Source organism: Salvelinus fontinalis, chromosome 23 (genome assembly GCF_029448725.1).
Source record: "Salvelinus fontinalis isolate EN_2023a chromosome 23, ASM2944872v1, whole genome shotgun sequence".
NCBI classification, from domain to species: domain Eukaryota; kingdom Metazoa; phylum Chordata; class Actinopteri; order Salmoniformes; family Salmonidae; genus Salvelinus; species Salvelinus fontinalis.
The window spans coordinates 20,444,788-20,465,558 of record NC_074687.1 but is presented as its reverse complement, the minus strand read 5'-3'; the positions used below and the strand labels follow the sequence as shown (position 1 = coordinate 20,465,558).

Genomic DNA, 20,771 nt, shown 5'->3' with positions numbered 1-20,771 from the left:
CCATTAAAGGCCGCTTAACCACTATTGGCTAGCGGAATTACTTTGGTTTCCCTCCAGGCCTGAGGACAAATACTTTCCTCTAGGCTCAGATTAAAGATATGATAGATAGGAGTGGATATAGAGTCAGCTACCATCCTCAGTAGCTTTCCATCTAAGTTGTCAATGCCAGGATGTTTGTCATTATTGATTGTTAACAATAACAATCTTATACTCACACTAACTTTACAAAATTCAAAATAGCAATGCTTTTCTTTCATTGTTTTTTTTAATGCATGAATACGATGGCTTATTGTTCGTTGATGACGTTTGCCCACTTTGTCATTAAAATAATTGACAACATCAAATGGTTTTGTGATGAATAAGCCATCTGATTTGATAAACGATGGAGTTGAATTTGTCTTTCTGCCCATAATTTAATTTACTCCAAAGTTTTTTTTCTATCATTCTTTATATCATTGATCTTGGCTTCATAATACAGTTTCTTCTACTTTTTGTTGAGTTTAGTCACATAATTTCTCAATTTCCAGTAAGTCAGCCAGTCAGATGTATTAGCCACTTCTTTTGCCCCATCTCTTTCAAGCATACAGTTTTTCAATTCCTCATCAATCCATGGAGCCTTAACAATTCTAAAAATCTTTCTTAACAGGTGCCTGTTTATCAATAATTGGAAGAAGCAATTTAATAAATTCATCAAGTGCAGTGTCTGGATGCTCCTTATTAATCACATCAGACCAACAAATATTTTTAACATCATCCACATAAGAGTCACAGTAAAATATTTTGCATGATCTCTTATATACTATTTTAGAATCAGATTTTGGAACCTTGGCTTTCCTGGATGTAGCAATAATATTGTGATATTTGCATCCAATGGGTATGGATACAGTATTCGTAAAAATGTGATCGATACATGTAGATGATCTTTGTTCCTTTAGTGTTTGTAAACACCCTGTTAGGTTGATTAATAACCTAAACCATATTACAGCCACTGGTTACAGAGAAACAGTCAATATTCAGGTCCCTAAGAAAGTAGACCTCTCTGTTTACATCACATACACTATCAAGCATTTCGCACATAATATTTAGAAACTGACTGCACTTGGTGGCCTGTAGAAACACCCCAAAAGAAAGGGCTTTAGATGTACCAAGAGAACCTGCAACCACAACACTTCAATAACACTTGACATAAGATCTTCTCTAGGTGTTACAGGGATATGGCTTTGAATATATAGAGCAACACCTCCCCAATAAGCATTTCTGTCTCTTCTATAGATTTTATATCCTTGTTTTGCTACTGCTGTATCATCATAGAAATTAAGTGAGTCTCAGAAATGGCTAATATATCAATGTTATCTGATGTTAGTAAGTTATTTATTTCATGAACCTTATTTCTAAGGCTACATATATTAATTTGAGCTATTTTCAGCCCTTTCCTGGGTAGCTTCTCAGAGATAGACATAATATGGAAAAGAGCAAACAAACTAAGAGAAATAAATATACATTCAGAAGTCCATTAATCAATTAGTGTGTGCTCCGGGGTTGAAGCTACGAACCCATAGGCTTGTCTCTCTCATCCCTTAAAGGCTTCTGGGAGGGAGGGTGGACAATGAGCCTGTCATAGCGAATGTAAGCAATGTCCCCACGCACTCTGGCAGGTTTCATGGCTGGGATAAGTTCTTTCCTCTTCTGGCGCACAGCTTCAGGATAGACCTCGTTGAAGAAGATATACGTTCCTCTCAAGTTCTTGGCTCTTTCCAGAACAGCTACCTTGTCCTTGAACATCAGGAACATGACCACTATCGGCCTGAGCCTGTCACCTGGGCCGATGGTGGGTTTTCCAGTCCTGTGGGCACGTACCACCTCAATCTTCCGGTGTTCCATCTTCAATTTCTCAGAGATAGTTTCCCCCACTTTGTCCTCAGCCTTTGTCCAGGTCTCGTGGAGATTTTGCAATTCCGTCCACAACCATGTTCTTCCGCCTTGATTGTCCCTCGAGTCTGATTTATCCGTCATTGTTATCATGGATTCACACACAACTGATGTCCTCTCTCAATGACTTACAGATTGTTGTCATCTTGCTATTCTCCTGTTTCACCTCATCGAGCTGACCCTGGGAGAACTGCGAACTGTTCTTCAGGTCCTGGACCTCTCTGGTCAGGTCGTCCATTATTTTATTTGTTGACATTAGTATTTAGACAAAACACTTGAAGCCACATCTGGTGTTCCAGATCTAGACAGCCACAAACGCGGGTCAATCCGTGGTCCCAGCCACAATGGCTAACCACGTTGCGGGCTGTGTTCAAGCCCTCCGTAAACCCTGTTAGCTTGATATGCAGCTAGCTAACAGCTAGGCTAGCTGCTATGCCAAATATAGTCTCAGATCCGGCCTTGGTCAGCAGGATTACTGGACAGAGAGTTTCCGTCCTAGCAACTTTTGCCAAATGCGTCCCGGGATCCAAACTAAAAAGTTAGCTAGCTACTAAGAAACTTTGCAATACACTTTCAAAACAACTAACTTTTCAAAACAACAAACCGAGCTCTCCCTTGTTCCGCGTTCAACAGGAAGTGTTCAAAAGGACCTAGATTTTAACCTTTTATTTTAAAGATGCAATATGTTTTTGGGCGACCTGACAAAATTCACATAGAAATGTGAGTTATAGATCTGTCATTCGCATTGGGCTGAATGTGTCAATGTGTAGTTCATACATACATAATCTGTGAGCAGAATTACTCTTACCTCAATTAGCCACGAAATCCCTAGTTTGAAAGCGAATGTTTACTGGAAGCTGTGCGGTGCCATTTTCCCCCCACGTGGCCCAGCACCCTAGCAATTAGAGTTTTAGCCAATTAGCTTCAGCCCCTCGCCATTTGAGTGACAGCTAGCAAGATGCACACACAGCAGAGCGAGAGAGACCACTTTTGGCTCATGAGCGCTACTTTCAGAACTACTGGCTAGAAAGTACACAAAAGTACAGAAAAATCTCTTTAATCCCCAACATCACACTTTTTCTTGGATATGGCTCAATATTGATCTCTCTCATTCATTTCCAGCATAATAATAATACGGTCCAGTGAATTGACTAGTAGAAAAGGTAAGTCCTATATATAGTAGAGCAATGTTATCTTTTCTGTCTAATTCAAATGATTCACATGGTAATTTGGTGTCAGGGGGCATAACATGATGCCTTTCTGGGCAGCAGTAATTTGCATGGTTCTCACATTAAACAACTTCAGAGACAATTGCACTGAGTGGAGACCGTTTAATATGTGCTACCACTTATCCCCGGGTGTGTGTCTAATAGAATTGTCTTGCAGTGTCGTTGAAGCCACCCTAGCGTTTTCTATTCAGCTGGTGTCCACATAGGTAAACGTCACCTGCTGTGATGTCTCGCCAACGCACCGTGAGGCCCATTATCCCACATTAACGGAAGCCCGCTGTCGCCCCGGGTCTGTGTCACACGGAGCAACCTGGAGAGAGAGAGAGAGAGAGAAAGAGAGAGAGAGCGAGAGAGAGAGAGAGCCCAGCCAGGCTTCAGCAGTCACCCTGAGTCATTGGCCAGGTAAGAAGAAAGGACAGTTGTTGATTTTTCTCTCCTCTAACCTTCTCTCTTCCCAAGTTAATATAGTAATGTCTGCTCTTGGTTTGTCTGTAATCATTATTCATCAGTATTGATTCCTTGTTGCCATCACTCTAGAAATATTCAACTCTGTAGACTGCATCATAATCATTCTTCTAAAATGTGGTCAGCTAGTTCCAAACAGACAGTACACATCATCTAAAGATATGACAACCTGTTTGAAGATGGTACAATACAGTAACACACGACCATGATGAGGGAGAGCGTATGTGTGGTGCACACTCAACTTTATTGATGTACAGTTTAGTAAACAACCTTTTTCAGAAACATCATTCAGGAAAAAACTTTCCTCATATTATGTCAGAAGTGCAAGGACCAATAACTGCTCTATACTATGATGTGTTATGTGAAGAGCTCTCTGTTTTTGGGTATCATGTCACATGACCTAGATTTTAATATTTTATTTTAAAGATACAATATGTTTTGGGACGACCTGACAAAATTCACATAGAAATGTAAGTTATACATCTGTCATTTTCATTGAAAGCAAGTCTAAGAAGCGGTAGATATGTTCTATGTACGCTATTTCTATGCTTCCCGTTTTAAAGATGAGTTTTTTTTGTCTTTTACTTTCGGCTTCAAACAGCTGAAAATACAATATTTTTGGTTATGGAAAATATATTTCACAGCAGTTTAGATGGTACAATGATTCTCAATACTATACTTGCTTGTTTGTCACTTAATAGGAAATTAGACAAACAATTAATACATTTGGAACCAGGAAATGGCGGAGTGATTTCTGCATAATGCATCTTTAAGCCTTTTCCAAAAATGTGAATTTCACAAAAAAAAAAATGAAAGCAATTGTCTAAAGAATGTGCTGGACCATCTGACATAACACGAAAAGGGGACCGTTTGTTGAAAAAGCTTTAAATAAAGTTTCAAATCTAGGTCATGTGACATGATTTGCCAAAACACAGGGCCCTAGTTATGAAAATCTACTTCATAGTTGCAATACTGTATAGTATACAATGTCAACTGTATTACGTACTGCCCAAAGAGGGCACTGCAGTGTGGAAGTGAGGGGATGCATTCAACAGTCCTCAGAGGAATCTTTAGAAGTAGAAATCTCTGTTTTAGAAACATGTCATCTGCCTTCATTACAATAAACATTTCATTACAGTTAAATTTACAAAACTTACACTCCAACTGTAAAACCAAATCGACCTGGAAAATTCCTCTGTAATATAAACAGATGTAGGCCTTATATGGTGTGTGTGTGTGTGTGTGTGTGTGTGTGTGTGTGTGTGTGTGTGTGTGTGTGTGTGTGTGTGTGTGTGTGTGTGTGTGTGTGTGTGTGTGTGTGTGTGTGTGTGTGTGTGTGTGTGTGTGTGTGTGTGTGTGCGTGCGTGCGTGCGTGTGTATTGTGTTCGCTGCCTAATAAACGGAAGAATTGCTGCTTGTAGAAACAGTGAGGAACTGCAGTACAATTTTATAAAACTGCTCTAATCAACTTTTTTTTTTCACCACACAAACGTCCAACCTTAACTATAAAGCCCAGACTACTGCACATACAAATCCATGGAATGTTGCTCCATTGCAAGGTTGTACAAATGCAAAGTCAGAATTGTCTCATAAAATTTGGTCCACCTTTTTACATCATTGTTCTGTGCCTTAAGTAAAAACCCATTAGAATCTCCAGGATGCATTAGCTCACAGGAACACATCGAAAACATACATCTGTTACTCACCAACTGTTCAATTGTTAATCCTAAACATGTGCATTGGTCTTTTAGATTTTGCATGAACACCTATCAATTTTCCCTGAAAGAACACCAACACCATCGATATCCCTGTGCCTCTCCTCCATGTATAGTCCCATAAGATACATTAGTCACACTGTGCTGTCCTAGCGTTTCTCATTTAGAGAAATGATAGAGAAAGAGAGAGAGCTGAGAGTTCCATAGGTAAAACCTGCAGGGCAGAGCGACTACCCTGACTGCATGCCAATGTCCTCATGCCTGATGACCTTGTATGTTATCCAATAGAATATGTTGAAGAGGAGGAAGGCCATAGGGAAGGCTGCTCGAGACACAGTGTCAATCCTCTTGGCCCTGTCCACAAACCTCTTCCTTATCACCTCTTTCTCTTTAGGGGTTGGTGGTGCTGGGCCGGGGTTTGGGACAGCGTTTTTAACAGCCGACCCATCCTTCAGACACTGAGTCATGCCGTAACCCGAGTAATTGAAGCCATCCCTCATGTCGTCATCCTGGTGAAACAAAACAAAGACAGACCCACAGTGAGTATGCCTCTGTTCAATGGAGAGAAAGACTTTCAGACACAATCCCATGTGCACACACACTATGACAATGTAGTGTATGGCCAGTAGCCATGTTCTTGGGTCCTTTTCTTGGCCTGTGACTCAGGTGTTGTACCCTTTACCTGAGGATGCCTCCAGGCGACATCTACAGCGGCTTCATTAACACAGGGGACACAGCTGAATGTCTCCCAGATATTACACCCTCCGTTCCTCCGCTGCAGCAACAACAAGCTGACACACCTAGATAGCCTCAGATAACCTGACACATTTCCTTAAAAATGGCCAACTTAATATCAGTCTCTGACTGCCCTACTGTAAATGTTCATTCAACGCAGTTTCTTCATGTCACACTCTCATTTAAGACACCGTTCATATGTTCAGTCATGAGGCTCTGAGATTTGGTCTAACAGTTTCTGGCACCACCTTTGGTGCATGTAAGTCTGTGTGAGTGTGGAATCGGTCGAATCCCGGTCCCATATCGCATTTTCAACACATTTTCTCGATCTTTCCTGTTTCTCCACTATCTCTTCTATAGCAATGAAAAATTACTAGAGTGGAACTCCCACTCTTTAAAAATGATTCAGTCATGAGCACAGGAGGCTGCTGAGGGGAAGACGGCTCATAATAATAGCCGGAACAGAGAGAATTGAATGTATTTGATACCATTCCACTTATTCTCACGAGCCCGTCCTCCCCAATTAAGGTGCCACAAACCTCCTGTGGTCATGAGTCTGGGCTTTGCAGTGACTGTTTTATAGGGAATTATCCTCAAGCCTAGAGTGTTTATTTACCCTGTGAGTCCGCCTCTGTCTTCGCCTCAAGCGAAGGAACTCCTTCTGTTGCCTGGAGACAAAGTTAACCCCAGCGTATTCCAGTAGGGCAGCAAATACAAACAGAAGACACACGGCCATCCAGATATCAATGGCCTTCACATAGGAGACCTGTGACAAGATCCAAACAAACAGTAATTTACTGGGAATGAATAATCCTTTCATGTACTGTCTTCACAATGCCTCGTTCAATTAACATTTCAATGGGAATATAATATTGTCTCAATGACATCCTTTTTTATGTTAATCAGAGTTGCTGTAAATTCGAAATCACCATAATTAAGGGGGTGGTATTTGCTAACGAGTGCTTTAAACTCTCAAAACTCATGTTGATATCAGCGATTTTCAGCGATATCGCTGGAAGGAAATAATTGTCGCTTTAATTACCAAAGTAACACAATCAAAACAGTAGCAGCTCAACTGTAGCCTTCATCGGTCTATTTCATCTATGTCCATGCCGGAGATGAGATGAAGGCTAGACTCTGAAGGATGTCCTCTTATTCCTCATACAGTGACCTCGTCTCTGTCTCGAAATGACAGGTCATTTGCATGGAGAGAAAACAACTTTATGTTGTCGAGTGCTCTTAAAGTATATTCAGCTCTTGTTGTTCTGAGTTGGGCCTCTCAAAGACCTCTCTTTAAATATGTATTAGAGTGTGTCTCTTTCATGTGGACCTCTGACGTGGTCATGGGCCAAAGTGTGAGAGAATGATTGATTTTCAAGAGATGACTCACGCTGAAGCACTCTTGCTAGCATAAGTGTGAATAGTAATTTTGTATATTTGACCATGTACAGTCATAGTGTATCCACTAGTGTTTGATTTAGTAACATTATATCACTTCCTAAATCAATGTTGTAATTGTAATTTCTAACATAAATTGTGATAATGTTATGTTAAATAGTATTCTCTGTTTTTACAAGTTATTGATTAAAAATGAAATACTTTAAATTGTTATTCTCTTGATATACTGTAAATCCATTGATTGCTTATTTATCCATAGGATACTTAAATCGTAGTCAGAATTTAGTGATGCACGGAGACTTCAATCACAGGCATATTTACATTTCATGAACAGTATCTGATTACAGTGATTACAGTGACTTCTAACATGGGTGGAAAATGAAAGGTTGATTGATCTGAACATGGCCCATTGACCCTCCTTTCTCCTCCATCAGATTGTCCCCTCACCCTGCTTGGGTTAACAGGATTACCTTGGGAAGGGAGGCTCGGGAGCCGGAGCTCTGGGTTGTCATGGTGAGCACGGTGGTGATGCCCAGTGCCACCCTGGCTGGGGCGGCGTCCATGTTGATCCAGAAGGAGACCCAGGACAGGATGACGATGAGGAGGCTGGGGATGTACATCTGGATCAGGTAGTAACCCATCTGTCTCTCCAGGTGGAACTTCACCTCAATGCAGGTGAATTTACCTGGAGAACAAAACACACTGACACCTCAGATCAGGGATGGTGTGGTGAGAGATGTGGTGTGTGTGTGTGTGTGTCCATATGTGAGTGGTTGCGTGTGTGTGTGTGTGTGTGTGTGTGTGTGTGTGTGTGTGTGTGTGTGTGTGTGTGTGTGTGTGTGTGTGTGTGTGTGTGTGTGTGTGTGTGTGTGTGTGTGTGTGTGTGTGTGTGTGTGTGTGTGTGTGTGTGTCTGTGTGTGGCTCTCTGACCGGTGTTGTAGCTTTTGGTACAGTAGCCAAGCTCCTTCTCATCTCTCATGATGAACTGAGGAAGGGTCAGCCCAGCGGCCACCTGTACAGGATTTTTGTCCTTGCTCTCCCACTCAAAGATCAAATCATTCATGGTGTAGCCAACTGAGGAATGAATGAACACAGCAAATATGTTTGATATGTTATTGCATTTTCACAAACCATATTGCATGTGCTTCACCTTGTGAGTCGTAAGGAGCAGACACTTACAGCTCTCCAGTTGCATGGTACAGATCTGCATGTCCATGGGAAAGTTCTTCAGATCCATCGGACAAGATAGAATGAGAGTCAACCTTTGAGGAAGAGGTGTGCAAAAGTAATGAAACAACCGTGCAAGCATTATTTGTGAATGTACAAATAAAGCCTATGAACATTTTACAGTAATGTACTGTTAAACCAAAGATTCTTAGGAATGTACGGTAACATACTGTACCTTTTTTTACTGTAACTTACAGGTAACAGTAAGGTAAGTTACTGTAAAAACAACAGGATTTATTTTTCAGTGTAGTTATTAGATTAGCATGCTCTATACCTCACTCAACAAATACATTTACTGTTCAATAAAAAAAATCTTAAATCTTTTCAGCATTTTTTCTAATTGTTTACTGTTTCAAGTGAGACTAAAATACAAGCTCCCTACAATGTATACCTACTGTGTGACTGTATAAAGTCAAGAGTTTACATTTGCATTTGTTTGTGAGTATGCAAGTACAGACGTCTGCGTGTGTGTGTTAGAAACACAAGCATTTCAGCTGTGACATCAGATAATCTGAGTACACAACCAATAACCTTTTATTTGTAAATACTGTACATTTCTTGTCATTTTGCAGACAATCTTATCCAGAGGGACTTCCAGTACTGAGTGGATAATTATTTTTACTTTTTCGTGGGAATGTGAATCAAACCCATTACTCTGGCATTGCAAGCGCCATGCTCTATCAACTGAGCCACACGAGACCCATATCTTGGATCTTGTCAATATCAGATTTTTTACAAATTACTAAGGAATAAAATCATAATAGTGGTCATCATAGCAGTACATTTAAGTATACAGTATATTATACTTTTATGTTTCTACTTTACAGACACAGATGTTCATTATGTTCAGTTGAAGTCGGAAGTTTACATACAACTTAGGCAAATACATTTAAACTCAGTTTTTCACAATTCCTGAAATTTAATCCTAGTAAAAATTCCCTGTCTTAGGTCAGTTAGGATCACCACTTCATTTAAAAAATGTGAAATGTCAGAATAATAGTATAGAGAATGATTTATTCAGCTTTTATTTAATTCATCACATTCCCAGTGGGTCAGAAGTTTACATACACTCAATTAGTATTTAGTAGCATTGCCATTAAATTGTTTAACTTGGGTCAAACGTTTTGGGTAGCCTTCCACAAGCTTCCCACAATAAGTTGGGTGAATTATGGCCCATTCCTCCTGACAGAGCTGGTGTAACGGAGTCTGGTTTGTAGGCCTCTTTGCTCGCACACGATTTTTCAGTTCTGACCACAAATATTCTATGGGATTGAGGTCAGGGCTTTGTGATGGCCAATCCAATATCTTGACTTTGTTGTCCTTAAGCCATTTTGCCACAACTTTGGAAGTATGCTTGGGGTCATTGTCCATTTGGAAGACCCGTTTGCGACCAAGCTTTAACTTCCTGACTGATGTCTTGAGATGTTGCTCCAATATATCCACATAATTTTCCTCCCTTGTGATGTCGTCTATTTTGTGAAGTGCACCAGTCCCTCCTGCAGCAAAACACCCCCATAACATGATGCTGCCACCCCCGTGCTTCACGGTTGGGATGGTGTTCTTTGGCTTACAAGCCTCCCCCTTTTTCCTCCAAACATAACAATGGTCATTATGGCCAAACAGTTCTATTTTTGTTTCATCAGACCAGAGGACATTTCTCCAAAAAGTACGATCTTTGTCCCCATGCGCAGTTGCAATCCATAGTCTGGCTTTTTTATGGCGGTTTTGGAGCAGTGGCTTCTCAATTGCTGAGCAGCCTTTCAGGTTATGTTGATATAGGACTCGTTTTACTGTGGATATAGATACTTTTGTACCGGTTTCTTCCAGCATCTCCACAAGGTCCTTCGCTGTTGTTCTGGGATTGATTTTCACTTTTCGCACCAAAGTACGTTCATCTCTAGGAGACAGAACGCGTCTCCTTCCTGAGCGGTATGACGGCTGCGTGGTCCCATGGTGTTTATACTTGCATACTATTGTTTGTACAAATGAACGTGGTACCTTCAGGCGTTTCGAAATTGCTCCCAAGGATGAACCAGATTTGTGGAGGTCTACAATTTTTCTTCTGTGGTCTTGGCTGATTTCTTTTGATTTTCCCATGATGTCAAGCAAAGAGGCACTGAGTTTGAAGGTAGGCCTTGAAATACATCCACAGGTACACCTCCAATTGACTCAAATTATGTCAATAAGCCTATCAGAAGCTTCTAAAGCCATTACATAATTTTCTGGAATTTCCCAAGCTGTTTAAATGCACAGTCAACTTAGTGTATGTAAACTTCTGACCCACTGGAATTGTGATACAGTGAATTATAAGTGAAATAATCTGTCTGTAAACAATTGCTGGAGAAATTACTTGTCATGCACAAAGTAGATGTCCTAACCGACTTGCCAAAACTATAGTTTGTTAACAAGAAATTTGTGGCGTGGTTGTAAAACGAGTATGACTCCAACCTAAATGTATGTAAACTTCTGATTTCAACTGTATGTACTAAGCATATGCTCCTTGGCTGCAGCGAATGCTCTTTCTCCTTCCCTCCTTTTCCTCTGAGAGAGCCTCCTCCTCCCACACAGCAGGTTCTTATCACACTTTTATTACTGGACCGTCTATGTATTGTCATCAGCAGTCTGCTGCCTCTCTCATCTCTTCTCTCATGAATGGTGAGAGCGACTAACCACCTTTCTCTCATCTGTTCTCTCAGAATCCCCTTGCCTCCCTCCACACCTGGGCTCCACCACCTGAATCACCTCTCCAAATGGACACCAAATTGAGTTGCATTATTCCGCTGCTTCGAGGTTTGAATCTAAGGAGGAGTGCTGTGACTGAAGTGATATTGAAATGAAATAAAATGTAATGTATTTTGATATCTTGTATCACAGATTTGTGCTCAAGTGTAGTAGTGGTTTTCATAAGAGGGGGCAATTGGCAGGTAGCCTAACAGTTAAGAGTGTTGGGCCAGCCTCTGAAAGGTTGCTGGTTTGAATTCCCGAGCCGAATAGGTGAAAAATGTGTTGATGTGTCCTTGAGCAAGGCAATTAACCCTAATTGATCCTGTAAGTCGCTCTGGATAAGAGCGTCGGCTGAATGACTAAAATGTAACCCGTCTCATCTACTACAAGTGGGCTGCATTTACTTTGAAGTGATTCCATCTTACTGATCCTGTGCAACGCCAGGGATGAAGCATATTGACTTGTAGCAAATGCCCAGGGAAATGAATAGCCTACATGAGTGGGCTATTTCTATACGCCTTCCCTGAACGTATTCTAAACATCTTTGGAGAAAAATTCCCTGTAGCCTTTGGATACTCTAGTGGTTTGTGTTTCTATGTACTCTTAATGAGATTATATTGCATCCAATTCCTCCAGGTGACTGAATATTTTATTGAGATGAATCCCATTAAACCTGAGAGGTAGTCTTGGATGAAGAAACGTGTTTCTTTCAAAAGTAATTACAAGTGCGTGAAGGGACTGGAGGTAGACTAACATTGAAGGGAATCTCTGACTCTGCTGAAATTTCACTGGATTTGAATCTATTTTTTGTTTTGATGTTTCCAACAGGGAATGTTAAAACATGACCTCATTTGACATCCTTTAAACCTATTGCACTAATTTCCCAGAGAAATAGGGTTGAGCCCACCATTCAATGCATGCCCCACATCTGACCTGATACTGTACAGGACGGTCCCATCTTTGAAGACCCTCAGGAGCTTGTTGTCTGTAGTGACATCATGAAAGTTGGCGCCTTTCTCGTTGGCGAAGAACAGGTCAGGTTTCCAAATAGAATCCAACATGGATGGGTCCAGGTCAAGAGAGGAGTCTGGGTATTTGCTGTATGCCAACCGAGGGTCTCTCCACTTCTGTCGCAGGAAGATGTTCACTCTGTAATCCTTGGGGAAACAGTGAAATCAGCTTTAAACTGCTTTACTTTGACATATAAACTACTGTCTATCTCCGTTAAATATACAGTACTATAATTTTGGTGACAGGAATATATTGTGTCACACAGTCAGTGCAAACGAAAATACTTTTGCTATAGACTTTTACATATTTAGAATGATAGAGCCACGAATACAAAACAACATTGTCTTGTCAATATGTAGGCCAAGTGCCTGCGTCAGATTTTTGGTTCCATCGTAGTGACATGCAGTATCACCTCAAGTCATTTGGCACTGAGGCACTAATAAAGCACCAATGATACAATAAATAATATTAATACTAATAGTAAAATGTTAATACAATTCTGACACTTTGACTGTGACACTACCACAATTTGAAGTGGTGCCACAAAACTTTAACAAGAGAAATTGCTCCTCGTTTTTACACAGAATTGTAATATTATAAAAAATAGCATGAATGAAAGGATGCAATGCATGGATTTCAATGCATATTTGTATGCTTATAAATCACTACACAATACCATAATCTAAAATCCAAATGACAACTTAAGAGTTAATGCGGCAATAGATACACATGTATTGAAAAGAGCAATCTAATAAAATTGAATTCAGAAATCTAATTTATGATCAGTTTCCTCATTAATTGTTATTGCTCAATGGTCGTTATAGTAGATAGATGATGTTTGTGTGAATAGTAGACCAAGAAACTCCATTGAAGTTTGAAGATGCAGTTAGTAATGAATGAACAGATTGCATCGGATTAGATGCCCTTTCTCTCCCTCTTAGAACAGACCTATTCAGTAGGCAGCAGTGTATTGGTGGTCCCAGATGTGTATGTCTATGAGTGAAGAGTTATCGAACAACTGTGGACAAATGTTAGAAACCCGGCTCGTCTGTTGATTAACTTTGGCAAAGATTGTCTACCAAAAATTGCAAGCATTCAATGGACAAAGTTCTAAGTAATTCTGCATGCATTGCGAGAGTAGTTATTGAACAAGATCTCAATGTGGATTCCAGCTGTGATATTGTTTACCCCTTGGGCACTTGGATGTCTATGGGACATTACAACCGATCAACATGCTTACATCTCAGGCCCTAAGACATCAAACCTACAGCTATTGGCTGCATTTAAAGTGAATTATGTGCTGGCATTCACTGTGTGAATTATTAAAACAGAACTAATCCAACACATGCACAAGGGAGTGTCATGTGAATAGCAATACAATATTGCCTTGACTATAATATGAAAGATATTTGATTCAATTGTGGTGCTCAGTGTCTGTGTGCTATTTCACCGTGGAGCCGCCAATAGACTATGGGGATGGGTCAAAGTGAATCCTTTCACATGAGGAAGCAAAAGTTCAAAACATCCATAAACTAAAAGGAAAATGAACTCATGAACACTAAAGAAATTGGATGATTTCAATCTTAAACTCCAGAGGAGCATAAGAGCAAGACTGTAGTTTAAGAGCATTTGGCCAGTAACCAAAAGGTCGCTGGTTTGAATCCCCAAGCCGACTAGGTGGAAAATATGCCGGTGTGCCCTTGAGCAAGGCATTTAAGCATAATTAACCATAATCGTTCTGGATAAGAGCATCTACTAAATTACTAAAATGTCAAATGTAAATGTAGATAACATGGCAAAGCACAATGCTCCAACTCACCATAGTAGTTTCTGCTATAGAACCAAAGCTGTTGATAAATATGTTGCAGGTAACATTAACTGGGGGACCTGCAGGTTGGAGGATAGATAACACATTGACATGTTTGACAGAGAAGAGATTAAGCAAGAACACTTGTGACCGAGCCCAAACTGTTGATAAAAGTATTGCATGTAACGTTTACAGGGGAACCTGTGAAATGAAATGAGAATGAGGTGACAAGGAAAAGTCAAGATGTTTTTTTGCACTTAATCATCATGTGCCATCTCCATGGGGTGGTTTAGCAAATAGAGATTAGGGAGTTTGAGGATGATAGCAGTGCAATATCTGTTGGATGTACAGTAATCTGAGTGTAATTAGTTGTGAAAGCGAGCATGTGCTTTATTACCTATCTACCACCACAATATGGGCTGTGTGTATATATGTCAACATACACAAGGCCTGTTGTTCTCCTAATATGTTTTTCTGTCAACATACACAAGGCCTGTTGTTCTCCTAATATGTTTTTCTGTCAACATAAACAGGGCTTGTTGTTCTCCTAATATGTTTTTCTGTCAACATAAACAGGGCCTGTTGTTCTCCTAATATGTTTTTCTGTCAACATAAACAGGGACTGTTATTCTCCTAATATGTTTTTCTGTCAACATAAACAAGGCCTGTTATTCTCCTAATATGTTTTTCTGTCAACATAAACAGGGACTGTTGTTCTCCTAATATGTTTTTCTGTCAACATAAACAAGGCCTGTTATTCTCCTAATATGTTTTTCTGTCAACATAAACAAGGCCTGTTATTCTCCTAATATGTTTTTCTGTCAACATAAACAGGGCCTGTTGTTCTCCTAAGCACCCCAGGCAAGTCAAAACAGCTGCACTAGTCATTGACTAATCTCATCACCAGCCGTTTGTCTTCAACAGCAGGCCTGGTACAGTTATAATTAGAAATGTCAGGATCAACTCCAATATTCAACAAACAGTGGTATCGTTCATAAATGTTTACTTAGTTCAATCAAAAGTATGTTGCCTGCTTATGCTAACTGGTACTAGTCATTGACTAACTCAATGAGGATGACAAGGAATGTTTTACTTGATAGGGTTAAAAAACAGATAAACAAAAACACACGCCAACACACACACACACACACACACACACACACACACACACACACACACACACACACACACACACACACACACACACACACACACACACACACACACACACACACACACACACACACACACACACACACACACACACACACACACACACACACACACACTCACACACAGGCATTAAAAACATTGGCACATGTTTCTTATGAAACAATCATGAGCAGAACAGTCAACTTAGTTTCACAGGCATTCTACCGCTATCTATGAGGTCACAGAATGACTGAAAAGCAGTTTGACACTTTCTATCCAATACAGTAACACTGTCTTGAATAAAAACAATAATGTCAGCCAGGGAGAGAGAGAGTGGTCTCTGTGTTGTTAAGTGAAGTTGTGAGTTCATAGCCCTTCCCCTGTGTATTCCTCATCAATATTGCATGTGACGTGGTGGTGTTAATATTCGCCTCAGTTTGTAGTCGGGCAACTGCATTTAAAATCAGTAACAGAAAAATGCAACGGAATAACTCCACACAACAACCTTGGCAGGCAAATGTAGGTCAAGCTCCAGCAGCACTGTGGGGTAGAGTGACAGTATGGTTTGTAGGTGATAAATAACATAATCTATGTGTATGCCTGTTTACTTTATGTGTGTGTATGTATGTGTTTTGTGCTTGCTGCCTAATAAATGGAAGAATTGCTGCTTGTAGAAACAGTGAGGAACTGCAGTACAATTGTTTAAAACTGCTCTCATTAGACTGCCTCATTAGACTGGAATACTCTGTCGACCAGAAATTTTAACTTACCAATTTACCAGACAAGGTAAGATCACTTTCTTCATTACAGTACTTTTAATTTCCTCTACTCACAACTCCAGCATTCTTCCATATACTGATAAAAATAGTTTCTGGATTTCCTAAAAAAAATGCCAGTATAAAACAGACAAGTCTTCCCCTGATCTCGAGTCCATTTCTGAGATCTTGTGTACACTTGTTTCCTATTCTCCCAGATGAAGTGGATAGATCTGGGCCAGTGTTTCTGGGTGAAGGCTGAGTCTTGCTGACCAATCTCAGACTGTGTTTCCTGTGCTACTCTCCTCACAGTGGCCTTCTCTCCAGCACGGTTCAACCACTAGTGTCCTAGCCTGGGCTCTGCCTGCATGCCTGCCTCCCTGTCTGGGGTATGCCCCTTCCTGCCCGCCCGCCCTGCCTGTCTCCATACCCACCTGCCAACCTGAGCCACCCCAATGAGTTCCGTTCCCTCTCCTTATTCAGATCCATCACAGTGACAGATGATGTCTCTCCCCTGCACCACAACACAACAATAGAAGAACTCAGCAGCCTGGCCAGAGGGACCCCATCCCTCATCTGTGGCTGTCACTGTGGCACTACTGTTGTTTTGGGCCCACATCTATACCTCATTATTGTTGTTGTTTGTGTCTTGAATACTGATGTTTAATATAGCTGTTTGACAATATAAATGACAATTGAAAAAATAGCTATATTGGGTGTTATAATGGGTGATAGTGCTATGGCTAACACCTAAATCAAAGTCCTCCTGACTTCAGAGTCTAGAAAGGCTAGCTTGATGTTGTGGGCAGGATGCGTTTATAATGAAGGGGGTGTGCTTTTTTACTTATTGCTTCCTCTCTTTGTTTTTTCACTAAAACACCCACATGGACAACCACACACAGCCCCCAATATAATTGTTGGATTTTAAAATCAAAAACATTATAAGATTTCAACCCCCCAGGGAAGAAACAAACATTTGAAAGAACCAATCAGACCAGTGTGAGTCACGTGCATCGCGTCAGCCAGGCTAGGGTGATGGTGGGCTGAGATACAAAAAGATCTATCTACTGCTCGGTTCTGCTCTGAGCCTTTCATGTTCGATATCGCGATCCCATAAATCCTACATGGATGATGATGTCACTGTCTACAGGCGTGATTGATAGCCATTCTTCTTTAAATCATTAAGGGTTTTATCAATAGACAAGCACAAAATGCATTGTTCATTATGTGCCTTATTGACTTGAGGGGGTGTTCAGTTGAGAATGTATACATCATTATGCATGGGGTGTCAGTACATTAGTAATATACACTGAGTATACCAAACATTAGGAACCCCTTCCTAAAATTGAGTTGCACCCCCTATTGCCCTCAGCCTCAATTCGTTGGGGTATGGACTCTACAAGGTGTCGAAAGTGTTCCACATGGATGCTGGCACATGTTGACTCCAATGCTTTCCACCGTTATTTCAAGTTGGCTGGATGTCCTTTGGGTGGTGGACCATTCTTGATACACACGGGAAACTGTTGAGCAAGAAGAACCCTGCAGCAAACCGATGCGCCTGGCACCTACTACCATACCCCGCTCAAAGGCACTTAAATATTTTGTGTTGCCCATTCACCCTCTGAATGGCACAAATACACAATCCATGTCTCAATTGTCTCAAGTTTAAAAAGCCTTCTTTAACCTTTAATCTCTCCCCTTCATCTACACTGATTGGAGTGGATTTTACAAGTGAATCAATAAGGGATCATAGCTTTCACCTGGATTCAACGGGTCAGTCTATGTCATGGAAAGAGCAGGTGTTCTTAATGTTTTGTATACTCAGTGTAGATATGGGTGCGTACACTGATATCCCAGATGCATTTTAGGTGAATATTTTCCAATCCACACTCAAATTCTAAGGAACTATTAAAAAGTAAAATATAAACTAACCTTTGAAGTTTGGTCGTATTCGTGCATCATAACCAGATGTTCTACCCATTAATGAGTCCAGAAAGTCTGAGGGAGACAAGTTAGTAGTAGAGCCTGATCTGGACTCATGCTCCTTGGCATCCACCACCCTGTGACAAACAAAGGGAAAATAAAAAACTTACTTGCTCAGTCAGAAGTCAAAGTGTGGTGAAACCATTTCTACTTGATCTCAACCAAATAGGAAGCTCATCTGCATACTGGTGTATAGGCATGCAGAGAAACACAAATTAGATTCAAATGATATGATTAGGAAGGATTCCAATAGTGAAGGAACACCTTGGCAGACATGGTGTGTTTTAAGTTTATTACCACTGTATTGGAGAGTTGGCTTTGTGACTGTCCTCATTGTATACATATAGGCTATACACACTTAGAAATAAAATTACTCTGACACATAGGCTACAAGGGAATTTGACAGCGTTTTCAGTGGTGTCCAGGGGGTGGCCCAAGGTGAGCTACAGATACTAAGACAGAGGGACGCTATTTGCCTCGCTCTGATGCTTTCTCTGGTGAAATAGATTCAGCCTCATGTGAATTCAAGGGAAATTATGAAACACAGATAGTCACCAATGAGAAATCATTTATTTGCTTTATTGATGACTTTTTTGGGGAGACCTGGCTTCCCTTGGCATCCATGAATACACACCACTTTGTAGGCTGAATGTCATTACACATGGTGTTTGTAATAGATGTCCCTTTCTATTCAAATGACGGGTGCACAGTGCACTGTTTGGATGCTGGACATTTTGGAATACATGAACCTACGCAGGTAACATACTTAACCTACTTTCTGAAGTGATTTGTTTGACAATCAGATGAGAATATCATGACTGGTTGTGTTCATGACACATTAAAAGGTCATACATTTTACTGTTAAATGACATGCCTACTAGGAGGTCTCCTTAAACAAAATAGAAATGCCTCGAATGTCACAGTATAATTCACACTCTGGATGGCACTTTGTAGTGAATTTACTGCTCTATGCTAATACCCTTATATACAATCCTGACCTTGAATGCAAACACTGTAACAATATTTTCAGAATTGATTTATGATTTATTTGAACAGGGAAATGTACCAAACCTAAGCTAAAGAATTTAATGCATTGAACCATCATAATTATACTTAAAACAAATAATTATACTTAAAACAATACATGTAATACATCTAAACTTGGTCTGTGCCCCGCCTTGGCCACCCCATTCAAAATGTTCCGGACATGCCACTGAACGTTTTGACAACGCCCACAGACTGAGTTAGAGGCAGTGATTAACTTGGCAAAATACCAGATATTACCCTGCGATATTGACGGCTCCATATAGCCTACTAGGCTACATGCTGATGTAAAAAAAACACGATATTTTCAGTCAACTGACTGAATATTGAAGTTGAATGATTTCTACATTCCAACACTTGAACTTTAGGGTCAACGAGGAAATATTAGGTCATTCGGGGTAGGTTGAAAGTCAGTATCCTAAACTTTGTTTTAATGGCAACGCACTTCGTTTTTTCAAACAATGAACATTACAGTTGAATAGGCTATATACAGATAAAGAAGAAAGTATCTCATTATATTTTTATTAAAAAATAAACGTTACATGGCCAATAAAGTAGCGTAAGTATTCACTTACCTGCTGTTGTTGGTCTCCATTAAACATGCAAATAAAGCAGTCAAGACGTTGAGAAAGGGGCGATTCATTCCTTTTGATTTGAGATTTCTTCACTTCTTTATTTCTTCCATATGTGAATGTTGGTCAAACACACAATCCAAGCAGCAATATCGATTTCTTTCTGACCAAAGCGCAGTTGGGTGTTCTCGTGAAACACAGAGAATACACATGAGGCATTCCAGTCCGTAAGATCATAGCTTAGTTTGAAAAAACACTGATTCCCAGGTGCGGTATTGTTGTTGATAATGTGTAAAGAATCATCAATTCTGAGTCATTGCCACCTAAAAATAACCTGTGGAAAAGACGTTGTGAGGTGAGAAATATCCACAAGACGCGGAATATAGAGCCTTCAGGAAGGCGTTTGCTCACTTTCATTCAAAAACTCAGTGAAAACAGATAGTCTCTAACGTATACTATGGTCTCTAAAGTATAGTGGTGTTGAAGAATAATAATAATTCCTTGGGTTGAAGACCGTCCGCTGCTGGAATGGGAGACGAGTGGACGTGTCTTTAGATTCAGCACTTAGACAGCTCCGGGTTCATTTGCACGCAAGCGCACCATTAACAACTGGAGGACGTGGTTTTCAAAATGTCATTTAAATGACTAAGATAGTCTTTTAAAAAACAATTTCAAGCTAGTTATATATGCTCCAAACTCCTGTGTTTCGAGTAAGATTTCCCGTTAGAAGCTGTCCATACATAGGTTTGATATGGAAGTTCTCAGGTCAGAAGGGACTGCACGCACAGATGTTGCGCGCCATAAAATATTGTAGTCAGACAATAGTTTTCCAGAAGGTTTCACCTCCTGACAAACTATGGTAGCCGACATACTGTAAATGCAATGAATTTCATAATGATGTGCAATCATGAGTAAGGTGGAGTTTGTTCTCTGAAAGAAATAAGAATGCAATTCAACAGGGTGAGAACACAATAACCCATTTGCTATGCAAGCTATTGAAGCAAGAATAATTACACACTGCATGT

The 20,771-nt window shown here is 40.3% G+C and overlaps 1 protein-coding gene across 1 annotated transcript; it reads right to left on the bottom strand.

Annotated features, from left to right (window-relative positions):
• Positions 1–3,832: 3,832 nt before the first annotated feature.
• Positions 3,833–20,545, bottom strand: LOC129820998 (glycine receptor subunit alpha-2-like). Its single transcript, XM_055878192.1, has 9 exons — positions 19,750–20,545; positions 18,080–18,207; positions 14,253–14,320; positions 12,356–12,579; positions 8,651–8,733; positions 8,402–8,545; positions 7,942–8,156; positions 6,690–6,839; positions 3,833–5,847 (listed from the first exon to the last, which is right to left on the bottom strand). The coding sequence occupies exons 1-9, from the start codon at positions 19,815–19,817 to the stop codon at positions 5,569–5,571; spliced, it is 1,359 nt and encodes a 452-aa protein (XP_055734167.1). The 5' UTR covers positions 19,818–20,545; the 3' UTR covers positions 3,833–5,568.
• Positions 20,546–20,771: the final 226 nt, after the last annotated feature.